Genomic DNA, 13,623 nt, shown 5'->3' with positions numbered 1-13,623 from the left:
AAATGAAGGACACAAACCTGGTCCTCGCCGTTCCAACCCCAACAAGAAGATGAGGCATAATAATGGAATGTGAATTGAACCTTATGGGCAGTGATAGCGTTTGAATTATGAATGTTCAGCTTGAAGCCAGACCTGGCTCGCAAGCGAAACCTGTCCATGAGAAGCGAAAGTGGCCTCCTCCGCGGACAAGTGAAGGAATAGGTCACGGGAGGCCTTTCAGCTGCGGGGTTTTTACTCCGTGTATTTAACCTGCACTGCCATCTCACCTACCAAGGGGGTTAACGCAGCAATAAAAAGCGCGGAGATTGGTCGCTCTGTACCACATTGCTAAGGCTGTGTAGAGCGGGGTTTCCACCATCGTCCATAACCTTTTTGCATCAATACCTCCAGTCCCTGTCCGTACTTACCCCTATCTACCTAATACTTTACATTGCGGCTCTCACGCCAGCCGAGTCCTTGCCCTTCTAACGATAATTAGACATTTTCTATATTATGCACAAAGAGTCCGACAGCGCCCCACCGGCGCCATGAATATTGTCGCTTCTACCCATGATCATGATCCCACGAAGGCTGGGCCGTACACGTTGACCTTCCGAGTCACGACCAGCCTGCAAGATGAACTCGACGGCTTCGTTCGATACAACCGATTAGGGCTCTTTCAGAAGGCTCAGGAAATTTATGAGGATGTTCTGGATCATCAGTTCGACACGCTATTCCCTGTCACAGCGGAACTGGCCGACTCGCTGCTCGAGCAAGGAGACTTCCGCCGTCTCGCCGCATTACTAGAGGGCAGGCTCCGCCAAGCGACAGAACTTGGATATGACGATGATCAAGTCGGCCTCCTTCGACTTTTGAAGGCACTGGTAGACCTTCACCGTCATGGAGATCTACGCAACTCCTTGGAAGTGGCCCGGTCGTGGCGAGAGGCAGCCACAGCCTCTATGAGCCCGGACACACTCTCTATCGTCGATGTGAGCATGCCATGGCAGCCCCTAACTTCTACGGCGTATATATTGACTTTGCAGAAACTTTCCCTTGTCGCCTATCTTCGCATTATCACTATCGCGTTTCAAACGTCGAACTGGCTTCGGCCGCAAGATATGCAGCCACCCTGGGCAAGCAATGGCACACAGCCCTGGTCAGGTTTCTACGAACTGTTCGGAGCGATGAGTGCGGACCCGGACAACGCCTGGAATGCGAGGAACATTTTCCGACCGTTGGCTACCTCGCTCACCCCAGGGATGGTAGATGTGTTGTACTCAAAGTGGCGTTCCAAAAGGGAGCAAGCAGCCGCTGAGAACGAAGAAAGTCTTCTAGCAGACCTATCCATCACAACAACTTACGCCCGCCAGCTCATTGCTAGTGTCCGTGGAAACCCAGACCACAGGTCTCGCGATCGTATTAGTGACCTGATTAGCACTTCTCAAGGGCTCATGAGTCAATTGACAACCCTCGTGGAAGAAGTCGACGACGTCACGGATGTTCGGATGCAGCCGGCCCTGAACTTGGACCTGGCCGAGGCCGAGAAAGAAATCGCCGAATACTCGAACCGGCCCCCGTGGACCTACAAATCTTTTCGAGACAAATGCAAACAATTATGGCTGTTGGCCCGCAAGAATCACGACTTTGTCACGCAAAGGGATTCGATCCGTCTACACCAGTCGATGACGGATGTGAAAATAAAGTCTCTCATCGACAATGATCTTCGTGTGATCTTTTCAGGCCGAGCCGAAAATATGTTGGAGTACGTCAAGGATATGACTCACACGATCCTCTCCGTTTTCCAAGTGGTTATGAGATCGGCCTCGTCGCCGCCCCCAGAAGAGCAAGGGACAAACTTGGATGCGGCGGCCAAGGAAGATCTCAAGAGCAAATTTTCGCTTTTATTGAACCGAGCGTGGGCCATTGAGATTTTTGAAGTGTGGCTAGATTCGAATACAATGACAACACCGCTGGTACTGTTCATGGGGTCCGTTGTTCGCCTCATACTCGCTGAGTTGGCGGACGAAAGGTTGGGGCTTGCGAATGCACAGGAAAGAATCCTCAAGTTCTCACAAGACATACAGTGGCCGCTGCACCGCATGGTGGACACTGGTTACCTTGGGGGAGTACAACTTCTCGTACAAAATGGCGCGCCACTAAACGCAAAAGACGACTGGGAAACCACTCCCTTGATGAAGGCGAGAGAGGGTCAAGATATTGCCATGGTTGGCTTGCTGCTCAGTTCTGGTGCCGATATCAACGCCGAGAATATCACTACGACATTGAGCTGGGCTGCTACAAAAGGGGGCGAGGAGGTTGTGAGGGTGCTACTTGACAGGGGTGCCGAAGTCGACTCTGTGGATATAAATGGCCGCACGCCACTAAGTCACGCTGCCGAACAAGGACACTGGCGGGCTGTAAAGGTGCTCCTCGATAAAGGTGCCAACATCGAAGCAAAGGATAAGGACGGCTGTACGCCACTGAGCCTCGCCGCCAGACGAGGATACAACGAGGTTGTGAGGCTATTCCTCGATAAAGGTGCCAACATCGAAGCAAAGGATAAGGACGGCTGTACGCCGCTGAGCCGCGCTGCTAAACAAGGATCCTGGGCAGTTGTGACACAGTTCGTCGATAAAGGTGCCAACGTCGAATCGAAGGATAGCGATGGCTATACGCCACTTGGCCATGCTGCTAGCCAAGGATGCGGAGAGATTGTCAGGCTACTCCTCGACCATGGTGCCGATGTCAATTCAAAGAATGGCAACGGTATGACAGCGCTATCGTTAGCTACTGAGAAGGGGTACGACAAGTTGGTTAAACTGCTGCTCAACCGTGGCGCCCACAGCGACACATAGCATGGGATATTGAGTCTGTTCCTCAAGGTTCCGTCTCCACGTTATCAAGCAGTCCAGATATGCCGGCACGAAGGACGGTTAAGGTGCGAGGTTATCACCCTGAGTTGTCCCGTGGCCAATCTCAAAGATGCACGCCCATCTACATGCCGCAAGGCTGAGAATCGGCCGGCAGAACTTGTTTTCGACGAGGACCCGTGACGGACATCAGGCGCCCAAGGCTATCAAATATGGTGAGGCAACCCCATTGACCGGGAGCCGACCTAGAGGTGGTGGGCATTTTCCTGCCAGAAGCATACAATTATGACAGGGGATTTGGAGTCTCTGAAGCGTAGCGGGTTCAAGCTCAACGCAATGGAAGGCATCCTGCTCGTAATAATGGAAGTCAAGGTCCTCGAAGTGAAATATTCAGAAGGGGTTCAGCGTCATAGTTATGCAATAATACTTTAGCCTCGTGATACCGCTTTCAGGTCATGTAGAAACTGCAAACGTAATGGGATGATGGCGCTACAAGCCATGCCCAAAGACCATCACTAACGTAAAACCTATTTTCAAGCCAACCGCTTCAACAGCTCATAACTTCATGCAAACCATTGAAAAAAAGCCAAGTCTAAATGCCCATCCATGCCGAACACTGAAATCTATGCAAATCCCAAAATCATAAGGGTATTGGCGTGTCATCCTTGATGATGTACATCTCTCCGATCAGCACGGCACAGCCGACCGTCATGGCGATGGCGATGATGGGCAGGTTGACCGTGGCGAAGTCGAGCCGCTTGATGTGGATGTGCTTTTTGCCGAGGATATCCCGCCAGAGAAGACCGGCCAGCGAGGCGCTGATGGCGGTGCTAAAGGCGCCAAAATTGACGCCGAGGGCCATGGTGTAGATAGTTGCCCAGTAGGTGCGGTCCGAAAGGTCGGTGTGGTCGAAGCGGTGGATTTCATGCCACGCTTGGATCATGCGGGAGAGGAGGATAGTGGTCCCGATGTTGGTGCCGGAGAACTGGATGCAGATTAGCAACGCGTGCACTGAAGATGGGGGGAGGTAAGCTTACATTGCACAGGATAACCGAAAGGAAGCCCATTCCTCCAACGGCCCCAACCGTGCCAGTCTTGGACACCCAGGCATCCCAGCCTTTGGCAAAGATTGGCACCCAGCCCTTGGTAACTAGTGCTTGGACAAGAACGAACATGGAGAAGGCGAAAGGCACCAGGGCAAAGGGTAGATGAGCCATCACGGCTGTTGCTGTTGGGAATGTTTCTTGTGACCAGGCGAAGGCGTCCTTCGCCAGCGAGACCAGGCTCGTCCGCGGCGGCTGCTGTACACGGTGCGATCCCCGGGGTGACTTGATCCCAGTATTCTTCTCCCGACAGCTCTCGGCCACACCGATTTCTTGCGTGGGTGACTTCTCAGGCGTGTTACCAGCCATGGTGGTGACTTCGTCTTCGGCACTGGTACTACCAAGCTCGCTCTTCCGACACTTCAGCCCGGCGTCGGGTAGGCCTGTCGGTGCGACAACGGACTCGTTCGAAGAGGCAGGCGGTAACCCCTGCGCTTCAAGCGTCATCATCTCCTGTTCTTGTTGCAGTTCTCGTTCCAGCCGGAGCCGCTCAAGTTCCTCGCGGCCCTTGCGAGCGATCTCGCGGGTTTCGTGGCGGTTGATCCACCCAGATGACACGTCCCAAATGAACATGATGACGGCAGCCGGCAGGGTGATGTAGAAAACGTGGGTTTCTCCCGTGCTCTGCGCCGCGGCGTTGAATGCCAAGACGGCGATCAGCGTTGCCGCCATGATGACGGCGCCGAAGATAGCGCCTTTACGGTCTAGAAACGGGTTGACGATCTCCTCAAGTGAGAGCAGCTTCCCTTGCTCGCCCGCAGTGTCCTCCTGCTGTTCTGCGGTTCCTCTAGCGTGTGGGATGTTTGGGTTGACTGGTTTGCGACCCCTTGCTTCTTCGGGCAGCTCGTGCATTCTGATGGAACGCGGAATGAGCGACTCGTTGTTGAAGACGATGTAGAGCAGAAAGGGGAATAAGACAACTCCAGTGATGATGACGGGGACGATCATGTGTGCCGTATAGTCGATAAATCGAATCTGGAAAGCGCCAGCGAGGACGAGGTTGGTCGGGTTGGACGAGACCAAGATGGCGGAAGCCATGTTGGCTACGGCGAATTGACTGTAGATCCAGGCGCGAGGGTGGACAATATTGCTCGAGACACGCGTCATGTAGGCCAGGAACGCAGTCCCCGAAAGGATGACGGGGTCGTTCCCCACGAAGGTAGTGAGAGCGAACCAGAAGGCGAAGAGGTAGAAGAACAGGCGGTGGCCGGCCTCACCCCCCCATTGCAGCACTTTGAACGCCAGGTAGCGAATGATACCGGAGGCGTCGATAGATATGGCGATGTATGCTAGTGAGATAAAGAAGAGCATAATATCGAGCGGTGAGATGTGGTTGGCACCCAGCGTTCCCTCTTTCACCTCCTGGGCGCCAATGGCCAAGATGGCGAGCAGGAAAAGGTCGCCAATGAGGGGTGCTGTGACGATGTTCATGGGGAAATCCAGGCGGACGAAGGTCGACCGCTGGAAAGTGGCGAGGGATGTGCCATCTTCATATCGGGATTGGCTGTCTGCGTCGACAGCGTCGCGGGGAGGGATAATCCGCAAGGCGCTCAACGTATTGAGAAAAAAGGTCGTAAACCTTTCGGGGGATATAAATCGGGATGTGGAAAGGGAAGAGGACGACGATGTCTGCGAGGCTCAGTGTGAGCCGGGGGATTAAAACGGCCGGTGTACTGTGCCGGTTTAGGAGATGGGCCCATGGCCCTGGGGAACAACTTACTCGCAAGCACAAACACCACCAGCGTGACAATAGACCTCCACTCCTTGATTAGGTCATAATTTAGAGGCTCAACGTTCTCTAGTGAGCCCCCCTCCATGTCGTCGACTCTCTTAGGCCGTACCGGGAGCAGCGTGACGGCACATTGAATCTAGAATGTCGCGCGAACAGACGGTGTTTCATAGCAAGATCACGATCGCAAAAGCGAACGGTGAGGTCCCTGCCTGCGGGGCAAACCAAGAAAATCGTGGGCTCGGCGGGCTGGCCGAGAAAGCCCAGTGGGTCTTGGTAGTGGGGCCACAGGGCAGAGCAAGGTTCCACGTGCAAAACCTGGAGGCGTTCAGGCTAAGTTGATTTTGGGGCCAAGCCTGCCGCGACTGCCCAGCTTCGTCTCGGACAACTTCCGCCAACGCCATTTGGACACCGACCTCTCAGACACGACAAAGCTTCGCACAGCCCCAAAAACCTTTGCATTGGATCCAAACCGGCTTGCTGGCCAAGGATTGCTTGCAGGATTGCGCAGACGCACTTCGGTTCCGTTCGGGAAGGAATGCGGGGGTCTAATGGTTGTCAGCATTGATTGTGGCTGTGCCAATGCTTTTCCTCGACTTGGCTCTTTGGGCTCACCGACTTACCCGATTGTCGAGCTTGGCACCAAGCCGTCCGTCATCAGGGCTTGAGAAGAGCCTCATCGCGCAAGCTTTCCTCCAGCCACCGGCGCGAGTTGTCGATCTCGGGCAACACCGCCATCCTTATTTGTTACACCTCGGAATCTCAACCTGTCAGATGCTCGGTCACGCTCGCTGGCTCGCTGGATTACCATGCTCAGGGCAAACGGCACGTGTCCCCAAGCCGTTTCGGGGCCCCTTTGCGCGAGTGGTGACGAGGCCCGCCGCTGAGAGGTATTTCCGGGGGTGCCTGACCTCGTCCCTCTCAAATACCTTCGCCCTGTTTTCTGTCGATGCTTGGCCTTTTCCCACGTTCCCCGCATTTTATCTTACTTTGTTTGACCGACCGAATGCGCGCCCATCGTTGCCCTGGTGGATTCGTAATCCAGATGCGGTGGTTGAGACAGAAGAAGCCATATCTTTCCTCGTTCCTTTCTCTCTGCCCTAGCAACTGAATTTGTTCCGTATCTTCTTCCAATGCAAAGCCGTGTTCCCCCGCTTCCACTCCCCAATAAGTAGGGGCAGCCCGCTTTAACCCTAACCCGAATGCCGGCTCTTGCTTCTCCCGACCTCTTGTTCGACCTCGCCGGCAGGACCGTTGCCAATTCTACGACCCTTGAGCCTGTTCAGGTTGTGTGTAGTTGGCCATTGAGCGGGCAATACGGTGTGGGTTCCAGACTATTGTTGGTTTCTCTGGGATGGAGTTCGCACGCAATGTGGGCGAGTCGTGGTTCAGGGGCTGACCCGTCATTACAGATATTACGTCTTAGTCGCGGCGTGTGTTCTCGCCCGGAAGTCGGAATGGCTTCGAAACGCTTGTTTGGCAGCCGCTTTGATCCTTCCAGCCATTGCTGCTATACATGCTATCGTGCTTGCGGCGTTACACGTTGACGGTATGTTGCCACCGGGCGCTGGCAGCTGCGTAGTCCCTGATCATCCTACTAACGCGAGTCTAGACGCGATTGACCTCGACATCTACGGCGCGCTACAACTATGCTCCATCGGAATCTTGACGGCGCCAGCTTGCGTTAGGTTGTCAAATACTTACTTCAACTCGAAGGGACGCAACGTCTTGTTTCTATGGACTATCCTCGTTCTTGCTGGTGAGTACTCAACCACACCACCACAATACACACGGAACCATATGCTAACCTCTCATCGTACCTAGGGCTTTTGGCCTTGACTGTAGAATTCTTTCGCTCGCAGTCGAAGCCATGTCTCGACGACGGTTTTGGACGGCCGCTCTATCGGTGGTTCGACTACAACTATGATAACACAACCTGTGGTTTAACCTGCTCTGTCCATGACGGCCCATTTTCACCCATGAGAGACGGCTCTGCCGACAATATCTACGTCGTCCCAGTACCGTTCGTCCTGAGATTTGGTGCCGCCACCCTTGTAGCTGCAGCCTCCTGCATCCCTGGCATTCTATCGACGGTGTCAATATGGAATAAGATCGTGAAAACCAACTCGGTAAAGCGATTCGGAGCCCCCAACGCGGATGAGGTTATTGAAGGAACCAACGGTGCTACGATCCAGGGGATGAAGAGTGTGAATAACCTGATTCGACGGCTTCTCAGCGTGGTGGAGGTCCCTGTTGTGAGTGACAGTTTATTGTTACATCGTTGCCCATCGGAACACAAAAAAGGCACAAACACGTCATGAATGGCAAGCTGACAATTGCTGTGCTACAGTTCGGGGGCGCCGTACTGGCGCTCATTATTTTCGGCGAGCTCAATTTTTGGAGCGAACCATTACATTTCCAGTCAGAACCACCAACAAACATTGGGCAATGGAGCAACATATGTGCTTCGGCGTTTGCTGCTTGTGGGTCTCTATACATGCTCTTGGTGAAGTATCTAGAGAGGGTGGAAGAGGAGGGTTCGACGCATGACGACTTGAGCCACTGCCATTGCACGTGCCACGAGCATGGCAGCATTCGCCCTCGCTCCATCAGCGATACCTCAGAAATGGCCGAAACCTCGCGGCCTCCCGCGGCTGTGATGGCAGACGACGCAGTACGCGTCTCCAGGCATGACATAGCACCAGGTTACATGTTGTCTCCAACTCGGACTGAAACATGTCCAGACACCGAGGAAGCGCTCCGCGGGTTGGGAATCCATGCCGTCGACTCCAACACATCCACCGCAGCAGCGAGTGGGATGACAAAGGCATTGGTGAAACTTGCTACCTCCCTCGGGACCACCTCGTCGGGTCGATTCGATGATAACGCCTTCCGGCAAGGCAAAGTGACGGGATTTCCTGAAATTCCAGGAGAACTGAATCGAAACAGCAGACTAAACCAGATCAAGCAACAATGGGGAGAGCCCAACACGGACATCGAAGACGGGTTGACGCCTCGAGGACGGCGTTCGCGATCGAACAGCTTTAACGGCAGCATCTCGAGAACCAATTCGATTGGTCCCCGAGCACCATCCCCAAATCCACCGCCGAGGTCGCCGACAATGGGGCCTGGCACGTCGATACTCGGCTTGCCAACCACGCACAGCCCGGAAAGCACCTCCGAACCCATATTCCCATCACGACCCTCGGCAGAAGGAGAAAAGCCGAGGTCACAAGGCACTGTCGTCACACTCCATGAGGGACCCAACTCGCCCGCGATTGTTCTCTCCTCAGACGACGAACCCGGTGATGGTCCCGAACCGGCGGGTACGATGTCGAGTTCCACTGAACAACACGCCGACCAAACCGAAACACCAACGAAACCAGGAGGACTTAGCGTTCCAACGGAAGCAAAACGCGATGCATCTGGGGGGATGTCACAACATGGAGTGCAAGAGCAACAAGAGTCACTCCCCGCGGACGGCCAATCCGCAGGAGAGGTCCATGTTCCGGCTGCTCCGTCAACGAGCGAAGGAACAAAATGAATAAAATCCTTGGGGGCGATTCCGGGAGAACAGGTGGATTGTTTGAGTTAGCGACGATACTACGATTTTAAACGATTCACGCTTAGAGAAGAGGGAAATGGCTGGGGATGGGTTTTTGGCGAAACGAGACACGGTACAGTCTGGTGTATAGGCGTTCTTGGGAGGGCTGAGAGGTTTGATGCCACATGGATTTGTGTGGCCGTTTTTGGAGTACGTCAGGCTCTAGATATCGTAGCATTTTTTAATAGACGAGAGAATTATCAAGAGACCTATTCCTCTTACACATGACAAGTCCCCGGAGCAGTGGAGCTCATGTTTCCCCGACCCGGTCGGAGTTCGGTGGGCCTCCGGGTGGGTCCCGGTCAGCTCCGGGGCATGCGGGGTTCCGGGCCCTGCTGGAAGGCAGCCAATGGAATGAATTCATTGGCTCCAGAATGTTGACCCAAACCCCACTTTCCACACGCTGTTTTTGCCGAACATCAAACACGTCAAAGATTCAATCATCATTTCGGGCACGGTTACCTCGAGCCTTGTTGGCGAAGAAATCCGCCCACAAGGCCAGCGGCTCTTCAGACCTGAGCGCGCGAGGGCATAAATCGACGACCCTTTTGCTAGGCCAGTCGCCGACCACAATCACAACCATTTTTCCAATGGATCCTACATCGCCTGAATTTCGGCCAAAATTCCAGCCCGAGCCGACGAGGCCCGAGTCCGAGTCGAGTCAGTCGACTAACCACCCCCCACCGACTGGGAACTTAAATGACCCGCAATGGAGGACGAAATGCCGGACTTGCGGAGAGGCATTCAAGTCGCGCAACCAGCTCATGAGACACCTTTACAGGTCTCACCCCCTCAAACCGGGGAAATTAAAGGCGCCAGGCAAGACACCAAAACCATCGTTGCCTCAACCACCGCCTCAATCACTACCTCAACCGCCACTTCCCACACCACACCAGGCTGTTCCTAAACGAGAGCAGCCGCAAGTGCATCCTTTCGCCCTTCTCGCACATCAAGACCAACTAGCATTCGTGGGTCAAGCCATGTGTGCCGTCTTCGCCGTTGGCATGAAGCAGCGGGAGGAGGAGCAGGCCCAGAAAGGCGGGGATAATCATGGGCATGTATCCGCAGCATCTCAGAAGCACACGGCGCTGCAACCCTCACACTCAAACCCACCATCGGGCTCATGTGCCGGGACGGGACCTGCAATCGCCCCTAACCATAAATATCAGGGGCAACAAGGGAATGACTCAGGGTCGGAAGACTCTGACGATGAGGAGGACGGCGGTGCGGCGCTTTATGGACCGGGACTCGGGGAACCCCCTCTTCGACTCGGTGACACGGGAAGAGGTGGACTGGACGGGTTGGACTCCATCGACGATCTAGACTGATAACTATCAAATATGACCCAATCACCAACTAGCACTAGCTGCTACAATTTACAGATGCAGACTCTCAATATGAGCACGGACGTACTCAAAGCTGGCCGCCCTAAAATCGTCCTTGATCAGCCGCGTAGATTGCGCTCCAAGCTCCAACAACCACTTCTTCTCCTACCACCTCGGCCAGGGCATCGTCAAGTACCCGCCGCGCGCAGTGGCCGCGTGTTTGTTTGGGTCCAAAGAAGCCACAAACGAGATGTACAGTCCTTGGATGGCTACACTGACATCGTCGGTCTTGTAAAATAAATGGGGGACGTCAGCGGTGTGGTACTTGCCCAGGATAGGAGGCCCCCCTGCCGTATGCCGCGGAGTACGACGATGCCGGAACGTCGGCAGGGAAAGTCTCCAGCAGAAGGCGGGACATGAGAATAAATTCCCAGTTCCCTAGTATAGCCGCAAGCCGCTTGAACTCGGGGTAGGTGCTGTTGGAGGCGCCCACACCCGCAAGGGTGTCCCGGTTCTTGGGGTAGGTGGCCACGAGCCCTGCGACCTCCTCGGTTGTGGCGTTGCGGAAGAAGATGGCTTGGAGGTAGGAGATCAAGGCTGTTTCGGGGGTGATATTGGATTGGAACAAGGCAGACACCGTTCCCTGTACCCTCGCGCCTCGGTTAGTCTATCACGGCTCAAAAGAACGCCCTAGGACAGATCGCGTACCTCATTCCTGATTGCCGATGATGATTGGGACTCTAGCGTACTTCCCTTCCCGTGGAAGGACTTCCGGACTCGCCGTGAGAACCCGACCGTCCGGCCGAGGAGCGTAACTCCACGCCAGAGAATAGTGTCCCAACGAACCAGGCACGCTATTCGACGCATTCAGCAGCGTATCATAGTCCACCCCCCGCAGACACTCCACCCTTTCCCCCTCCGCCGCCGACGCGCACCCTGCCACTTCCACAATCCTATCAAAATGCTTCTGCGCCGTCACCCCATCCACCGGCTCCGAGGGCGTGATACTCCCACTATTCATAACCGCCCCGCGAAACAACAGCCTCCACTTATACGCATAATTCCGCATCAAACAGCGCCATCTGCTCAAACACGCTCACCGCGCCCGCACTCTCCCCCGCAATCGTCACCGCCCCAGCATCCCCCCCAAACGCCTCCACATTCTCCGCCACCCACTCCAACCGCTCATCCAACAACCCCAAATTCGCTTCCCCCGGGGGGTACTAGAGGTAGTACTAAAATAGTACTAATTACACTAGTATTTTACTGAGTACTAGACTAGACTGGTATAGTACTAGTACTGGATCAATACCAGACTAATACTATACTAATCCGAGCCGGGTATGATGGTATGGTGTGGAAAGTTCAATTGCACAAGACCATAAACTATAATCATTCTGTCCTGTTTGGGATGGAACTTGGGGTGAAAAGCAGCCCTTGTGTATGTGCCTTACACCAACAACATGCGATCTGAAAACGGCTGGTCCCCGTGTCTGTACGACGTGGGAAAACCAGATATTTGCTTGGCTTGTGAATCTCCTCGTAGGAGAAGAGGGGACCATGTCGGTAATTACGTGCGAGGTACCGGACATTGAGTGCTGACACTGCTGAACGCTGCAGCAAAGGGACAGGGGCGTCTTACGGTTCGGGTTGGGCACACTCTTCGTCGCAGAAGTTGTTGGACATCCAGCATCCATGTACTTAATCACATGCTGACTACCTAAAGAGGATAAGCGCGTGAAGGAATCAACCAACCAACCTCCGTCATTCTTCCAGGCAGACAACAAGATCAATCTCATCCTCATTTCCGGGTGGGAGATAATAAGCGAGACGCTGTCTCATGCACGCCCTCCCTTGATGGAACCCAAATACCCGGACATTCACTCGTTCTATCTTTTTTTTTATTTGCCATCTTAGATATCAACAACGAATCAATAACGAACCATGGCAAGCAAAGTAAAACATGACACACCAGGCACCGAGCCTGAGACGATGGTGCTTCGCAAATTCGGAATCAAGTAAGCACCCTTTCACCTGTTCCGATCCCCGGCTAGTCTTTGGAGGCATCTGGCTAACGACAACCATGTGCCCAGTGAGACGTACCAACTGGCCATGTATCTATTGGACCAGTACCGTGGTACCATTCTATCTTGCCGCTATGAGATCCCACCGCGTCTTGCACCAGCAGAGTCTCGAACCCAGCTGGAGGAGACAATCAAGGTCGCTGTCGTGGACACCATCATGAGACACCCGATGCTGCAAGTGGGCATGATAGATGCCACCGCCAAGACGCCCTCGTGGATCCAGCTGCAGAATCTCGATTTAAGCCAGCATATCAACTGGGTTCATCTCACGGAACAGGACAACTTTGAACGCGCGGTGCAAGATACCTTCAGCACCCAGCTCGATGAGCATTTCCCAGACCTTTCTATCCGGCAACCGGGTTGGAAGCTCACCGTCATTCGGCAAGGGGATGCTCCCCTCATGGAGGCCCTGCTCACTTGGAATCACCCCCAGTTCGACGCCATGGGCGCCAAAGTCTTCCACGAAGATTTGATCGAGATGCTCAATGCGGACAGCGCGTCATCCACCGAGAGGACAGGCTTGGATGGCAATGTCCTCGCACTGCCCCAAGCGCGCCCCTTACTCCCAACCCCGATCGAGGGCTTAAAGAGCCTCCCCGTTGATTTGAAACACCTCGTCAAGGCATTCTGGGAGGAAACTCGGCTCTAGTTTCTCAACCGGGACGTATCATGGGCCGCCTGGTGTCCAATTCGCCCCTCGCCGTACAAGACCCAGTTCCGGAGCTTTTGGGTGGACAACGCGGCCCTACGTGCGATTCAAGGCCTCTGCCGACACAACAAAACCACCATCACCGGGCCTGATAAACGGGCTGGCACTTATCGCTTCGCTCGCGCTCGACGCCGCAGTCGCCCCGGGCTTCAAAGCTCATCATCGTCGACATCGACGATCTCCCTCCTCGCCCCGAATGACGCCCCTGGGGACAGTC

General features: G+C 54.5%; 5 protein-coding genes across 5 annotated transcripts; 3 read left to right on the top strand and 2 right to left on the bottom strand.

The window, feature by feature from the left end:
* Positions 1-527: 527 nt before the first annotated feature.
* On the top strand, positions 528-2,837 carry CHGG_09359 (uncharacterized protein; the record flags this gene model as incomplete). The annotated part of the gene is made up of 1 exon (XM_001227285.1): positions 528-2,837. One exon carries the CDS (start codon positions 528-530, stop codon positions 2,835-2,837), a length of 2,310 nt encoding a protein of 769 aa, XP_001227286.1.
* Positions 2,838-3,492: 655 nt separating this feature from the next.
* Positions 3,493-6,364, bottom strand: CHGG_09358 (uncharacterized protein; the record flags this gene model as incomplete). Its single annotated transcript, XM_001227284.1, has 5 exons — positions 3,493-3,837; positions 3,890-5,442; positions 5,676-5,718; positions 5,910-6,002; positions 6,308-6,364. 5 exons carry the CDS (start codon positions 6,362-6,364, stop codon positions 3,493-3,495), a joined length of 2,091 nt encoding a protein of 696 aa, XP_001227285.1.
* Positions 6,365-8,001: 1,637 nt separating this feature from the next.
* CHGG_09357 (uncharacterized protein) lies at positions 8,002-9,228 on the top strand (the record flags this gene model as incomplete). The annotated part of the gene is made up of 1 exon (XM_001227283.1): positions 8,002-9,228. The coding sequence occupies one exon, from the start codon at positions 8,002-8,004 to the stop codon at positions 9,226-9,228; it is 1,227 nt and encodes a 408-aa protein (XP_001227284.1).
* Positions 9,229-10,191: 963 nt separating this feature from the next.
* Positions 10,192-11,326, bottom strand: CHGG_09356 (uncharacterized protein; the record flags this gene model as incomplete). Its single annotated transcript, XM_001227282.1, has 3 exons — positions 10,192-10,428; positions 10,939-11,263; positions 11,322-11,326. 3 exons carry the CDS (start codon positions 11,324-11,326, stop codon positions 10,192-10,194), a joined length of 567 nt encoding a protein of 188 aa, XP_001227283.1.
* A 1,231-nt stretch (positions 11,327-12,557) lies between these two features.
* CHGG_09355 (uncharacterized protein) lies at positions 12,558-13,346 on the top strand (the record flags this gene model as incomplete). Its single annotated transcript, XM_001227281.1, has 2 exons — positions 12,558-12,631; positions 12,707-13,346. The coding sequence occupies 2 exons, from the start codon at positions 12,558-12,560 to the stop codon at positions 13,344-13,346; spliced, it is 714 nt and encodes a 237-aa protein (XP_001227282.1).
* Between the last annotated feature and the right edge of the window lie 277 nt (positions 13,347-13,623).

This window comes from Chaetomium globosum, genomic scaffold (assembly GCF_000143365.1).
Source record: "Chaetomium globosum CBS 148.51 scaffold_6 genomic scaffold, whole genome shotgun sequence".
In the NCBI taxonomy this organism is placed as follows: Eukaryota; Fungi; Ascomycota; class Sordariomycetes; order Sordariales; family Chaetomiaceae; genus Chaetomium; species Chaetomium globosum.
This window is presented reverse-complemented; position numbering and strand designations above follow the sequence as displayed.